Source organism: Cyprinodon variegatus, unplaced genomic scaffold (genome assembly GCF_000732505.1).
Source record: "Cyprinodon variegatus isolate N-32 unplaced genomic scaffold, C_variegatus-1.0 Scaffold883, whole genome shotgun sequence".
In the NCBI taxonomy this organism is placed as follows: Eukaryota; Metazoa; Chordata; class Actinopteri; order Cyprinodontiformes; family Cyprinodontidae; genus Cyprinodon; species Cyprinodon variegatus.
Genome location: NW_015151336.1, coordinates 247,136 through 262,353, shown reverse-complemented (window position 1 = coordinate 262,353; position 15,218 = coordinate 247,136). Strand labels below are relative to the sequence as shown.

The 15,218-nt window shown below is 38.1% G+C and overlaps 1 protein-coding gene across 2 annotated transcripts in view; it reads right to left on the bottom strand.

The window, feature by feature from the left end:
- The window catches only part of ahcyl2 (adenosylhomocysteinase-like 2), a 35,655-nt gene that overhangs the window by 6,663 nt on the left and 13,774 nt on the right, over window positions 1-15,218 (bottom strand). For both annotated transcript variants that reach the window (XM_015397720.1, XM_015397721.1), the window contains exons 2-11: window positions 6,418-6,526; window positions 3,643-3,786; window positions 3,337-3,437; window positions 3,155-3,257; window positions 2,980-3,074; window positions 2,759-2,865; window positions 2,369-2,485; window positions 2,197-2,260; window positions 1,308-1,396; window positions 1,158-1,228 (exon numbers count right to left, since the gene is read on the bottom strand). In XM_015397720.1, the coding sequence (XP_015253206.1) occupies window positions 1,158-1,228; window positions 1,308-1,396; window positions 2,197-2,260; window positions 2,369-2,485; window positions 2,759-2,865; window positions 2,980-3,074; window positions 3,155-3,257; window positions 3,337-3,437; window positions 3,643-3,786; window positions 6,418-6,526 (1,000 nt within the window). The remainder of the gene's footprint in view (window positions 1-1,157; window positions 1,229-1,307; window positions 1,397-2,196; window positions 2,261-2,368; window positions 2,486-2,758; window positions 2,866-2,979; window positions 3,075-3,154; window positions 3,258-3,336; window positions 3,438-3,642; window positions 3,787-6,417; window positions 6,527-15,218) is intronic.

Here is a 15,218-nt window from a genome sequence, read left to right as displayed (position 1 = left end):
TATATATATATATATATATATATATATATTCCTTTGCAATTTTTGTATAATTACTGCTCTAAACCGGTTGCTCCCTCAGCTAAAGGCATGTTTTAGGGTCTGCATGCTCCAGTTAACGATTAATCGATTACAATATTAGTTGACGATTATTACAATAATCGTTTAATCCGATTAATTGTTTCAGTCCTCAATTTAACCCCAATTAATAGGGCAAAAGTTTACCCTTCAAAACTTTTAATTAATACCCTTAAAACTGTATCTAAATTTTTTCACAACCACAAACTACGAATTATTTGATTGAGATCTAGTGTAAAACAAAATGTATAGATCTGCAATAGCCATAAAACCACCTGAAAAACACCATCTGCAGAGTTAAAACATGGTGATGGCAACATCATGCTTTGGGTTTTCAGAGCTCTTTACTCTGATGTCCTTTAATAAAACATTGTCAACTGACTGCATATAGAGCTAGAGCTCTATTGTTCAGCGAACCCCGGTAGTGGCTGCATCATGCTGTGGGGAAGCTATAAGACGGTTTAGATAAACACATTGTGTTAAACTGGCTCAGGCTCCTGTTCTGACTTTAAAAACTCCTGTTCAGAGTAACTCTCGAGCTAATCTGACTGAGATTAAACACTTAGTAAAGAGGAACGGATAAAACTTGGCAGAATTGCCGGTAGAGACATATTTTCCTTCTTCAAATCTAAAACACTGTGCAAGCATGTTTAAGGTGAATTGACATTTTAGTAACTAAAACCTGGATTTTATAACTGTCGGCTGTTTTAATGTAAAGGTGCAAAGCTCTTGATAGATGTTTTTTAGGCAGATTTCTTCCTTTTTGACTCTGTGACTGCAGCACTGCTACATAAAGAGCCTCTACTCCAGGCCTGCCTAAAGCATTTGATAATGAACTGGAGGAAAAGTAATTCTCTGCTGTGATACAAGGTTAGCTGCCTGCCTGCAAGGCGTACAACTTAATTAGTAACCACTGAAGAGTCATGTACTCACCTTGGCAAAAGCCAACAGAAAACCTCAAACTGCTACATGCTTACTTTTTATAAAAAACTATTTCTGTTTATTTAAGCAGGCAAACATGGGGATCAATGAAAGTGATGCGTTTCTGCAGTGAAAGTAACAAGTAAAAGTAACAAACCAACCTGTACAGGTGATGACTATGTCCACTTGTCTGATGACTTCATTGAGTTTCACCAGTCTGAAGCCATCCATGCTGGTTTCAGAAAAAAAATTTAGTCATTGCATTTCAAACTTCATAAATAAGCAAAAAGATTAATGAAAACAAAAGTTACCAGGCCTGCAAGGCACAGATTGGGTCAATCTCTGTGACGTAGACGATGGAGCCCATTGCTTTGAGGGCAGCGCAGCAGCCTTTTCCAACCTGAAGATGAGAGGTTCAGGAACTTACTGTTTACACATCAGATTTAAAAGGTATGGTGGGGCATTTTCGTGAATTTTTGAAAAGACCCGCCCTCTCCACTTAAAAAAAAATGCACATGCACAACCTTGTACCTGCTCCCGAGAGGGAACGGCTATTAAACGCGTGCGTTCTCCTCATGCGTGCTCTGTTTCAAAGTTGCCTTTCTTGTAGCTCATTCAAGCTTACTGTGTCCACACGTTCGCCCTAACCCCTAAATCCCTCAATCACCATATAGAGCGAGGACTCTATAGTGGACTTTATAGCAAACTCAGTTAACTGACCGCTGGGAGAGATGATCACTGCTTTCTGCTCCTCATTGATCACGTAACTCCTCCTCCACCGCATGGTGTCTGCGCAATCTTTGTTATTAGTCGCCATTGTCCGGTAGTGACAGCTGGCTGCTCTGACAGCCAATCCCATAATGCTTTGTGAGGAGAGCTCTCTGCGCAAAGCATTGCGGGATAAATCTGCCTTTTTTGTGGCCTTTCTTTTCTTCTCATACACTTTGTAGACACTTTTAAGGTGAGCTTCAACGACTGTCTGAAACTGTAGCTCACCACAGATATACGCCTGAAAATGCGCATGTGCAGAAAAAGATAGCTAACACGTAGGATGCCGTTATGTAAACATATCACCAGAATGATTGACGATTAGGATGACATCATATTATGATTGACCTGGAAAAACAACATCCTCCACTATACCTTTAAGCAAAGCACTGACATGAACACATATGGCTTTAACAGAGCTGTAAGCCTTACCTCTCCGTATCCACACACCACAACCTGCTTGCCTCCAAACATCACATCAGTGGTCCGCTTCAAGCTGAAGACAGAGAAACTCACTTTGAATACAGACTAATAATTAGCTCCACTAGCTAGGAGAAAAGCCCGATGATTAGGAGTCTATCTGAGGACAAAGTGAGTTTTATACCCATCTAAGATGGATTCTCTGCAGCAGTAAAGGTTGTCAAACTTTTGTTTGGTAACGGAGTCGTTGACGTTCATGGCTGGAACACACAGCTTCCCTGCCTTAGACAGTTGGTACAACCTGAACACAAAAAATACACATTATCACTTATTTTATCTTTTCATAAATACTTAATTTCTTTTTTTTAAAGTCACAAGGCAGTTTAAACTTTTCACCACTAGGTGGCAATGTTGCCTAACCAGACTCAGCATATGCAAATGGGACCTTTATCCTGTTACTGAGCAGGTTACTGCACATTTTAATCTTTAAAGATACAGAGAATTGCTTTAATCTGCATTCATCTAAAAAAATGTGAGAATTTAAAACGATGATATAAAGACAGAGGAGCCCCACCTGTGAACACCGGTGACGCTCTCCTCTACGATGCCCTTGATCTTCTTGAACATGTTGGGGTATTTTTTATATATCCAGTGCGTCAGGTCTCCTCCGTCATCCAGGATCTGCGAGTGAAAACACAGAGTAACAAAACAAAACATCAAGAGGGAATGAAGGAGAACAGAACAAGATGGGGGAACATTCTGTTTTCTATTTTTTACAAAACGTAATGTTGCTACCATATTCGGCTGCCATCCTTCCACATTAACGCAGCGATCGATGCACCACCAGAAATCATCCTCTGACTCGCCCTTCCAGGCGAACACACTGAAGCCTGCAGAGAAGAGGAAGAAACCAGTGAAAGTTATGAAAGAAGAACATTTAGGAGGAGAAAGCATAAATTATACTCCTCACCTCCCTCTGCCAGAGCTGCTGCCACTTCATTTTGGGTGGAGTAGATATTGCAGGCGGCCCACCTGCACTGAGCCCCCAGAGCTGATAGAGTCTCCATCAGCACCTGAGAAATAGATGTGAGGAGATTTGTTTTCTGCTGGACTAAAGTCAACAGGTTTCCTTTTTATTTTTGCAGCACTCACAGCAGTCTGGGCGGTGATGTGTGTGCAGCCGACCACCTTGGCACCGGCGAGGGGTTTCTCCCCCTGAGCTCGCTTCCTCAGCGCCATCAGCGCCGGCATCTCTGACAGAGCGGGAAACACAAAGTGCACACCAGAATTAGGTTTAAAATTTAAAATAACCTTTAACCCCGACACTTGAACACTGATCCATGGGGCAGTGTTCAGGTGTTTTATAAAGCAATCATGAAAATATATCAGTGGAGTGATAACTGCAATGCTCCGCTCCAGTTAAGCGTGAGATGCAGCTTAGGGGGGTTTTGGTTTCACCTTGCTCAGCGATCTCGATCTCCCTGCGTCCAAAGTCGGCCTGTTTGATGTTTTTGATGCAGAAATCTCCGTTGCCTTTGGAGTTCTTCTGCTGCTTGTCCCGAGGAGAGGTCTCATCGTCGGAGCTGTCGGTGTATGACGCCGCTGGGGGGACAAAAGGTTTATCTTAAGCAATTCAAAGTTTTAGGAACCTAATCTAAACTCCGTTTCTAAGAAGAGCAGAGATAGAAGGGTTTTCTCATCGCCGCCCTTTTTTTACACCCTGTAATTCAGCTGCAGAGCTTTCAGGATGATAAATCTGTCTGGCATAACTCCTCTTGTTACTGAGCAACAACAGACATACAGGGAGGAGGCCAGACTTCATGCTGGGGCCGTTTTCTCAGACTTTTGATTTGCCGCTTTGCCATTTATGGTCGATCACAATCATCATCAGTCTTTTATTGTTTTTCAACAGGGTTTATACAGGAATGAGTAACTCTAATTCAATGCTCTTGCTCTTTTAATGCCATCAACAAGGCCAAAAAACTTATAAACGTACAGTTTTTTGGCCACTTTTGTAGAGATTTGCATTTTCCTATTCTCTCGATTTTTTTCCGCCTCGAGTTTCTTTTCCGAACATACGGCTTTGTCATCAATCGGAAGCAGTTCTGTGCAAATAAATTGCAATATAATATATCTGACGAAACTGTTTTTATAAACGTATTTTTTTTATTTTAAATAAAGCATTTTAAATTCCACGATAATCACACTGAATTAATTTTAATGCCAATTAAGGCCTTAATTTAAAAAATACTTGAATGACTTTTAATGATTTTTAATGACCCGTGGAAACCTAGTTCAAGCACAACTTTGGATCCTCTGTAAGCTTTTGTGTTTTAAAGCACATAGTTTTTACTTCTTTGTTAATAGAAAGACAAAGAAAAGATAATCGCTTTATATCCATCGCACCTACCAAGAAGGAGGAGAAGAAAAATGATTAATCTCAGAGCATTAAATCATTAAATTCTAAATCTTTACAGCAGACTGTAGAAACTGTAAAAGTAATTTCAATGTGGGAACAGAGTAAAGAGCCTGAAATCACCAACTAAAACCAACCAACCAACTTACTAACATGGAAAAACAAACCAAGCTGACCCTACAGAGAAAAGATCTTTATGTTCTCACCTTCAACCATGTAATAAAAAAACAAACTTTAAAGTTTATTTGAAATGCTAACACAAAGGAAGGCGTATGATGATAGCTTTACCAATAGGTTTGACTAGCATTACGCTACCTTTACCCTGATCCTCCTTAATAAAAAAAACTGCAATTAACAACCCTTTGAAGTGACCTGAGTAACTAATGAAGACATCATTTAAGATGACTCTAAATCCAGCTGATCTGTGAAGGCTTTTAAAGGTTAGACACAGCGGACACGATCAGGGAGAAAGTTGAAAGCTGGGGGCTGGGTTAGTCTGTGAAATAACATCCATTAGGAGGCCGACGGGGACTCTGAATGAGCTGCAGACATCCACAGCTACGGTGGGGAATCAATTAAAAGGAAAACGATCAGGTCTTCTCTCTAAAAACATATTAGAAGATGTTTAACCTGACTGTAGCCTTGTAAGTTTGTTGGTGCTTTCCTTCCAGCAGGAAAACAAACCAGACATGCAGCCAGAGCATCAATAAACTGGTTAGGTTAAAACATTTTTGGTGTGTGGAAATGGCCTAGTCAAAGTACAGAATACAAATTAACCTCAGAATATGTTTGACTGGTGAATTGTTCGGTCTGAATGACCGTCTGCTATTCTCCGAAGAAGAATGAGGAAAAATGAAAGTATCTTTATAAAAGTAGCTGGTAGAGACAAACCAGCAACGAAAAAGACCGGAACGAAAAGTTATTTTATTAAGCATTGATTGGAGGGGCTGTAACCTACTTTGAGTTGGTCTAAGAAAAACACATAGAGGTTTGTGGTTTTAATGTGACAAAATTTAGGAAAAGTAACAAGTCCAAATGTTCAATTGGTCAAGGAGAAATTCAAAGCACAGATGAATTCATTATGTTAATGGTTTCAATGAAGGGCCTGACTTTGGGCACACAGCAGGACCAAGCAGATTATGATAGATAGCTTTTTGGATAGCAAATAAAAGGTTATGTGAGGTGAGGTCGAAAGCTTAAGAGCAGAAAGCATAGAACATGGGAACAGGGGAAGTGAGGTTAGCCATTTTTTTAGACAGAAATGTTGCAACCATACCTCTCATTGTTCTGGGAAATAAGACAGGGGGAGGTGTACCCTCTGATTCCTAGTACTTAAAAAAAAGAAGGAGTGTTCCAAGAAAGGTCCGGGGAATCTTTCACAAAGGCACCATCACCGTTTTAATGACTATAGAGAGAAGGTTGAATGGTCAACACCGTAACACTCAGGGGGTTGCTTTGTTAGACGTTTTTTCCTATTTCATCTTAATATGTCAGCAGCTAATCGAGCTACAAACAAATCCAATCTTCTTCCTGCTGTAGCGTGGGATCAGAGATGGGATTTTAGTCTCAGATTCCAGTGAATTCCTGCAGGCCTCTCTGCAGACCACCAGCAGCTAATCCTACAACACAGAGCCCAAAGTCTGACGTGAACCACAGGGTAAGAGAGACAATAAGGACGGAGATGGTTGATAGGGAGACGGGAAAGGTTAGTGAACTATTCATCCAGGTGGGATCCACAGGAAAAGTGTTATAAAGTCAGGAATTTCTGATAAGCAGCGGGATGCTGTGACTGATTAACAGTCTGGCTGTTTGTTTACCTGAGCTGTAGCTGTCTGTGGAGGACTGGGAGATGGACCGAGACAGGGAGCGTCTGCCGATCTTAGACGGGCGCTTGTTGAACTCCTGTTTCTGGTCTGCAAATTGGATCTGCAGAGAGCACATAAAGAGAAGATTTACTATTTGATTTGTTAGGATGCAGCCAAAAACCTTCAAAATTCTGAAAACAAGTTTGCTTCTCCAATTTTTGTAAAAACAGTTAAATATAAAAAAACACTTTTTTGAAAACTACCATATATGGATAATATGGCAAAAGTAACCAAATTAACCATTATGGCTTTAAACAGAAAACTATTGATTTTTAATGCATAGTTCGATAAGGATTAGCAGAAGAAGCCAACTGAGCCAAACGACCAACACTTAAAGCTTTAGCTTTATGAAGTAGAGCTGAAACAATCAGATTAATCGGGATAAATTGATTATTGAAATATTGGTCAGATAATACAGTAATTATCCAGTTATCGAATAATCGTTAACTGGAGTATAGAGTTTTTAAAACATGCATTGGCTGACAAAGCGACCCACTTACAGCAGTAATTATAGCAAAATTGTTAAAAAAAATGTAAACATGTTGCATTAAAGATAACTAAACCTTTTTCAATGTCAGTATGTTTTACCCAGAACTCCATAAGTGGAATAGTCTGAGTATCACCTGGTTTAAATTCATAAAAAATTTTCTTTAAGGAACCTTTGGCTATCAGATTGTTAATCGGTTAAAAAAAAATAGACAGATTAATCGATTTGCAAAATAATCGTTATTTGCAGCACTATTTTGAAGTATTCAAGTTTCACTTTTTCTTTTTTAGGGCCAAAGAGCACGCTGTACGAAAACTATTATTAGATTAAATTTATAGTGTAGCGTATGTGGATGAAAAAAAAGAAAAAAAGTTTGGATAGCTGCATTGCTTGGTTTTAACCGTCACAATTAAATCAGTTAATGTGTAAAAAAAAAAAGTGCGACTCACACAAACTTATTACATATTACTTAAAAGGTTTGCATCTAAAAGTTGCAGGTTAGTCGATTTCAAAGTCTACGCCTTTTGTCTTGGTTTTGATTTTCGCTCTTAAGCATGTTTAGTAAAGAAAACTTTCATTCAACTTTTGTGAACTGGAATACCACTGAAAAAGAAAGTTTTATAACTCATGATATAAACATTTAAAGCGTGTTTTTCAGTAAATCTCAGCTTTTAGAATAAAAAGTTTGAAATCAAAACTAAAGAAACCAAAAATAGCACCTTAGGTTCCTCTTGTTTTTTCTCTAAAAAAAAAAATTAAATAAAAGGTAATTGACTTAATTATTCAAACAGAGACAAGGCCACATAAAGCAGGATAGTACTAGCTTTGGAATTAGGTCACCCTTTGCAGTCGGGTCACTAGATTGAGTTTGATCCTATCACTTTCTTTCCACTAGTGCATCAGAGCTGATAGCCAGACATCATAATTCATCTGCTGATAGTGGTTCAGAGGACAAATAGCTAACCTATTACCACAATAAACCCTGGGATAAGGAGTTAACATCTGAGTTGATTGACAGAGCCTGTAAAATATAAATAATTGTTCAATAAAATCTCCAGAATGCGGTGCATTATTTCATTCAATCTGAAAATCTGCACAAATAAATCAGAACTAAAACATAACTGAACAAATCTGCTGATGTCCAATTAAAAGACGGCCAACGCTGTCCCCATGATTTCATTTTTTTTTTTTAGTAAGCCTCCATATCCTGCATGTTCCATACAGACATGTCTGTTATGCAACATTACAGCTTGCAGTAAACAAGCGCTTAAAACACGCATGGATCAATCAGCCGATACTGAAATTGTAAAAACTCAATGTGAGCCAGTTGACCACGATCCCTGAGAGTCAGGTGAATGTCAGGGAGAGCTCCCCATTAGCTGATGACGATTCTGTCATCATTTCATCTTCTCATCCAGATCTGAGCATAAAGCATCAGGTTCCAGCAGCCTGTAAGCCTGGCTAATACAGCCATTCATCCCTCCTTAGTCGCTCTTCACACAGGGCTCAGTGCCCTCCTCCTCAGACTGATCACATGTGTGGGTGTGAAAGTGGAGAGCATAATGTGCTTCAGATTCAGATGGCCTTCAAATCTTTAAGGTTAGCTTCTTTTAAGTAGTACACCTCTTTATTTGGTGATTTTCTTCTTTTTCCTCCTACATTTAGTTCTTTTACTATTTTTTTTGGTATAAATCAGGAAGAAAAGCTTTCAAGTAGGGTTATAGAGGACTAGAACCATTATAATAACAGGGCAGACTGTTTAACCAATACAGAGCACTGCTGGCCAGCTGGATGAAAGCAAGCCCTTGCATTTCCATCCTGTCGTATCACAGCAGCACTAAGAAGCAAGTATGTTTCCTTGACCCCAAACAGGCTACAACCCATTTGTTGATCCGCTCAGTTTTATTAAATGGATGTTGCCCGGGCATAAGGACTGAAGTTGTTTTTATGAGCTCAGTGGAGTGTATCAAGAACTCACATGCTGCTTTTTGGGACAAGATTACCTCAGATTAGACTAAGATTCAGAACAGGGGGTACTGCCAGAGAGAAAACTGGGTTTCTTTTCTACTCAGTTCTACTATGTTGATGCTTTCCATCTGTTCTGTCAAATCAAAACTGCTTTTTAGTTTGTTAAAATTCAACTTCCCTCCTAAGGGAAAAGGTTTTTTCACCCTATGGTCATTGTATGCATTTGTCCTTTATAGGTCTGTTTCACCCCTTAGATCAGGATCTCCATGAAGTTAATATCAATGGGGTCATTCATTCCTGGAAAACTAGCATTCAAGCTATTTTTATTCACACTCTGAGATAAATTTAGGAATAACAGCCAGCTGTGTTTTGAGCTGAAACAAAAGACTGAAATCAGAGCATGAGGAAAATAAATCTATATCCGTTTAACTCTAAATGGGAGCCCTGAGGCGCTTTGAATCAACCATAGAAAAGAATGCTCAATAATTCACCAACACATCCACAGGCTTCATGTCCCATCTGCTTATTTAAGGCTTCATTATGCAAGTGTTTTTTAAAACTATTAAAGTACCAGAAAATCATCTAGTTGGGTGAAAAAGTTGAAATCCTTTAGGACAGAGCAAAGCATAGCTGACTGAACACAAACAACAGACCAGCTGAGCAGCAAACGACCTGCAGCACAAAGCAGGCGTCCCTTCTTGGCAGACTGGGTGAAAAAAAGGGAAAAAGAAACCCCCGGTGGGAGAAAGGGAAAGGAAAACAAACAGACGCAGCTGCAGCAGCAAATGTGATGCGATACGATGCTGCAAGGTGTTCCCCGTGACCCATTCATGGCAGACTAATTCAGGAACCGGCTCTTTAAATACAGCAAATTTTCCTGGCCTGTGGTATCATTGTCCACTCAGGGGAGTGAGCACGCTGATCCGACATGCTGCTTTTTATTTAGAAAGCTAAAATAAATGGTTTTAGGTTACTTGGAACTTTTTTCTCCTCCTAAATATGTTTTTGTTCTTAAAAAATAAATAAATAAATCCAGCAGGAACATTTAAGGACATAAGCCTGCTTTTCATAAAAACAGATAATGCAGATGTTTTCACAGCTCTGACTGCTGTAATTTTTCAATGTAGGACACAACAGCAAATATCATCCATTTAAATTTCCCTTTCCGTATATATATATATATATATATATTTTTTTTTATCATATTAAGGCATGTGGGTCAAAAATGGCACAGTAAATAATCACCTGTTTAAATAAAACAGCAACAGAAGTCCTGCAAAAACCTCTGCAGGTTAAAATATGCTAGCAGTGTTTGTTCGAAAATTCAGTTAACATAAAAGATCAACACTCGGTTTGTCATTTTGTTCAAGGTTTGGTAAGATGGCTGCACAGCTATACCGAAATGAGCAATAATGAAACCAAAATCATCTTATTAAATTGGCAAACAGTATTAGATTTAACCGTCAGGACGGACGGGCAGCTGAAATTGTAGCTCCAGCATGAAAGGTAAAGTGGTAAATTATAATACACACATTTGTGATTTGATGATGCTTCAAATAGAAAATTGGCCGATCTGTTTCGACTTCATTTGCTGCTGCTTTCACACGCTGATCAAATTATGCTTTGCTCTATTGCTGAAGTAATTTGCAACCATAGAGCAGGTAAAATAAAGGTTAGTGTTTGTAGAAAACCCGATAGAATGAAATCGCTTCCAAGATTTCACAGATATTCTAACATGCAAAGGCGAGATATGACAGAGACCACCATGCACATGACAATTTTTATTTATATATTTTTTTGCCGGGTTTAAAAAATAAATCATGGGACATTTATATTGATTTGGAATCTGTCGTTTTGGCCACAGGTTATTACAATTTAGCTTTGTATATAAAGCAGGAAAACATTTGGGAATTTGGCTTAAAGATGATTAACTAAAAATAATTAATACAAGCGGCTTTATTATTAATAAATCACATTTAAAAAAATGTTTGAACTGTGGTTTTCAATATGATTTAGCTTTCTATGCTTAAAACCTTCAATTCTTAAAAATTAATTGAGGTATTTTGAATACTTCTCTTTTTAGATTAAATAATTATTAGAAAAGATTATTAATATCTATGCAACAAAATTTACAAGACAGAGTGAAAAAATACACTTTATTCAGGGTGCACCAATGTGAGAGATTAATATTTAATATTAATATACAACTTTTTTTCACAGTGTGAAAAAAGGATCAACCCACAAATCCCTCGTCTCTGCTTCAGTCATCTCCTCGTATATTTGAACCAAAGACTTGTTAAACTGAGGAAAAACTGCATGTTTGTGTCACAGATACAGAGAACTCGACACGCAGTAAAATCCAAAAGTTCATGTATTTGAAAGCATTCCTGTCTATGGGTAAAGCCAAACGAACCCCATGAACCACATCAAAGAAGATGAAAGAGTGTCCAGAAGGGGGGGAGCGGGAGAACATTGTAATTTTCCACCTCTGTTTAAAATCTTGGGTCACTTTCACAGCATGGACAGCACACAGCTACATAGAAAATGACACACGTGTTTAATCTAGTGTGCTAACGCTCAAAATCAGTGGACAAACAGGCTGAGAGAAGTGTGACTATAAGAGTACATGTTGTACTGGGTCACACATCTGTGCCGATAATTGCCTGCTTGTTTTAGTTCTAGTTGACAAGAGAAACACCAAGTGAGAAAAAAAAAAGAAGTCAATCCATAGAAACAATCCAGAGGGACACCATGTCAGATAGGAGCTTTAATAAAATTGATATTTGAGAAAATTAGTAAATTTTTATATCTATGAAATCAATGTGAATGTCTAAAGCTTTCATTTATAAAAACAACAACAAAAACAGTTAAAATCTCTAAAATGTTGAACAAAGCTCAGTTTCAGTCGGTGTATTATAGAAGATTAGCCAACAAAGTTTAAAGCAGACCAGACCCAGATGATATCAAAAGGCTTCTGGGTCCTAATAGCTCCGTCTGTTGAGGTGGTGTCCGATAAAAAGCCTGGCATTTGAGTGCGAGCACTTAAAGGCCTAATGCCACAAATATCACAAAGTGTCCTGAAAGCCAAATCCTCAACGTGCTTTTGGTTGGCTATCCCCAATCTATGAAAACCCAACAGCTGGTGGGCCAAAAAATTGACAGAAAACATCATCATCATTGCCTGATAAAGATGGAACTACATGGCATGACACTGTTGGGCCTTGTGCTTTGAGAGAATGTGATATTATTAGATGGTTCTCACGAGATCATCTCTAATCTCTTATTTTAGAAAGTAAAAGGTCCAGTGGATGAATGGATGGATGTAAAAAGTGGTATACCAGATAAATGGACAGAAAAGATAACAGGAATGAATGGATAAACAAGATATTGACAAAAGGATCATTATTTTAAAACCGGATGAATAGATTTACCGATGGAGAAATGGATTGATGAATAGGTGGACAAACAGAACAGATAGAGGACAAATGGAAGGACAGATGTGTGCATGAATAGATTAAATACATTTTTAGAAAAAGCTCTTATTGATGAATCTCTAATCCAACTTTTCCATCCCTAAATTATGACTACACTGCAACTGTGAGAGCAGTCACTGTAGGAAACAGCACCACTCTCAAACATCCACTCTGCTCACTTCATATTTAGACCTGACAAACAGATTATGCCTAATTGTCTTGATACTTCACTACTCAGTCCCTCCATCCAGTTCAGATAATAATCAAATTACTCCTGGAGCACAAATAAAAGTCTCTAATGCGTCACCTTTTTATGAAAAGCCAGTATCCCGTGGCAGCAAAGAGCTCCGCGAATCCACTGACGTAAAAGCTAATTGCTGGGACATCTTGTTACCTGCACACTCAGCCTTGGCACTTGGCAGAAACAGGACCTTTTAGTTTCTCCAATCCTTTAGGCCTGCAGGACGCTCACCAGACAAAACAGCAGACGTCTTGTTCTGTAGAGCTCTGCCACAGCGCTCTTTGAGGTTTTCTTTTCATGTTAGTCATGTCTCCTTCCGTATAACAACCTGAACCAAAAGTAGGAAGCAGACAAAAGCTAATTTGGCCATTTCTAACAAACTCTTGGAAGCCACATCTAAGGCTAGCTGGAATGTTTCTAAGCTGTTCCAAATGTTATTCCTGGTTTCCTGTTGTGTTTGTGAAACAGGGACACTTTAATACATTATTTTAGAGACATAAGGGAGCTTAAAAACGGAGGGAGCACTGAATTTACCACTTCTCAAAAGAAAAAAGTTCTTTTCACTCCTTTTTAGGGAACAGTATGGTGGTGATTGCAGGTCACAAACTGCACACAGGAAGTGCATTCAATCATATTTTTATGCATTCATACCTATTAAAGTATCCATGGAACAAAGCCTGATATTTCATATATCAAAGTATAATTTCAGGACCCATCATCAACCCGACCTTACCGAACCAGGAGATTCTCTCCCCAATCCATGCATACTCTCAGTGTGTATTAATGAAGTGGGAAAACATTTAGTGAATCGTACACGAATAAAAGAGTAAAACTGCTTTATTTCTTTAATAGACAAAAGTACGGTTGGGCATTGAATCTTGGGAACTGACTGGGAACAGGACTAATAATCGGCTTCTCCCAGATTTGTTCAAGTATTTCAATTTGGAGACCTAGTTTTCATACTCAGTCCACTGACCATAAAAAGAAGTTACCAAACACCAACAAGAAGAATTGGCACTGAGTGTGCACACCACTTATTCACAGCTAGTGGCTTAACTTGTAAAGAATAAATGGCCACTATAAGCTCTATGCAATGCCAACAATAGGAGGATATCATGAAAACGGGGGTGCATCCTAACCGTATTAAACACCTGTGATCTCATAGTGAGAAGTAACAGATTGCCCCGTCCTTGAAGCGTTAATCTGGTTCAGCTCTCCTGAAATAATTTATTTCCCTGTTGATAAAGCTGTTGATAAAATGAAATTATAAAATCTTTTATCTCATTAAGATTGTCAAGTTATCTTTAGATGGCCCCCAGTAAAAAAATAAATTTGTTTTTTGTTCTTCAAACTATTTCATGTTTTAGGAAAATCCCTAATATTTTGATTCCCATTTCATCGGATATATATTTATATTTCAGCAGAACACCTTTACTCCCACAGTTTTATTTCCCTCGAATAAAAAAAAAGAAAGTAATTATCAATATTCCTGTTGTTCATGTTGTAAAATGTCAGACCTTTAGTCATAAGCATTGCGAAACTGTGACCTTTTTTGTATGCACAAGTTCCAATCGGCACAATTGATCCAAATTAGGACCCAAAGTGCCCGACAGAATTATTTTAATTGACTAATTTAACCACTATATATTAAACAATTTATATATACCTTTACATAATTTTCTTTTATGACTTTTAAAAATTTTCACTCTCAGAATTTTGACAATGCTTTTTCTTTGGTATCCGATTGGTTTTACTCTCCTCTCAATCCTTACGCACATAAATAAAGTAAACTATTTCAGCCCGCCCTGACACATCCCATACAGCACTGTAAGGCTTCTCTTATTGGCTAACAAAATATGTCAATCAATGTTTGATTGGTTACCAAGTGTTGGATTTACAGCTACGCAAAGACTGTAGTGCCACATGCACCTGGGGGAGACATTTCTTACGTGGAGGAATTTTTTTAAGTTTTCTGAATACTGAGAACAGAAGATACACTTGATTTTGGGAGCAGGCAGATTGGTGAATAAGGCCATGTAACTTAGATAATCTAAAATGGCAGTCGTGTGACATTACACAGATGAAATGTGTTTTTGTCTTTATTCGTTTCCTTTATGTGAAATTACTGGATTCATGCGACATGTGATTTTATCTTATATTAAATTTCTGTGTAGCTTTAATGGGCAAAATGAGACCATTTATGCCAAGATAAAATGTGTTTAGGAACACCAGAAAACGAAAACGAGGAAAGAAGTGAAGATTATGAATTTTAATTTAATGTCAGATTATTAGTCATCTGTGTTTGTGGTGTATGACTGGCTTACAGTTGAGTTTATGGTTGTCTTCTTTGGGATCACCTGATTCTGTGCAGCATGTTGATGTTGGGTTTTATTTTGAAATAAGCCTGCCTTTCGATGCAGGACAAAATGTCACGTCAAACACAAGTACGGTTGGTTGAAGTAAAGTAAAGTGAATAAATAAATGAATAAAAAATCATGATAAAGCTCATAAAAAATTAAAATATAAATAACCCAATTAATCTAGAAGAACTTTAGTAGGTTAGCTCAATTAAAAATATACACTT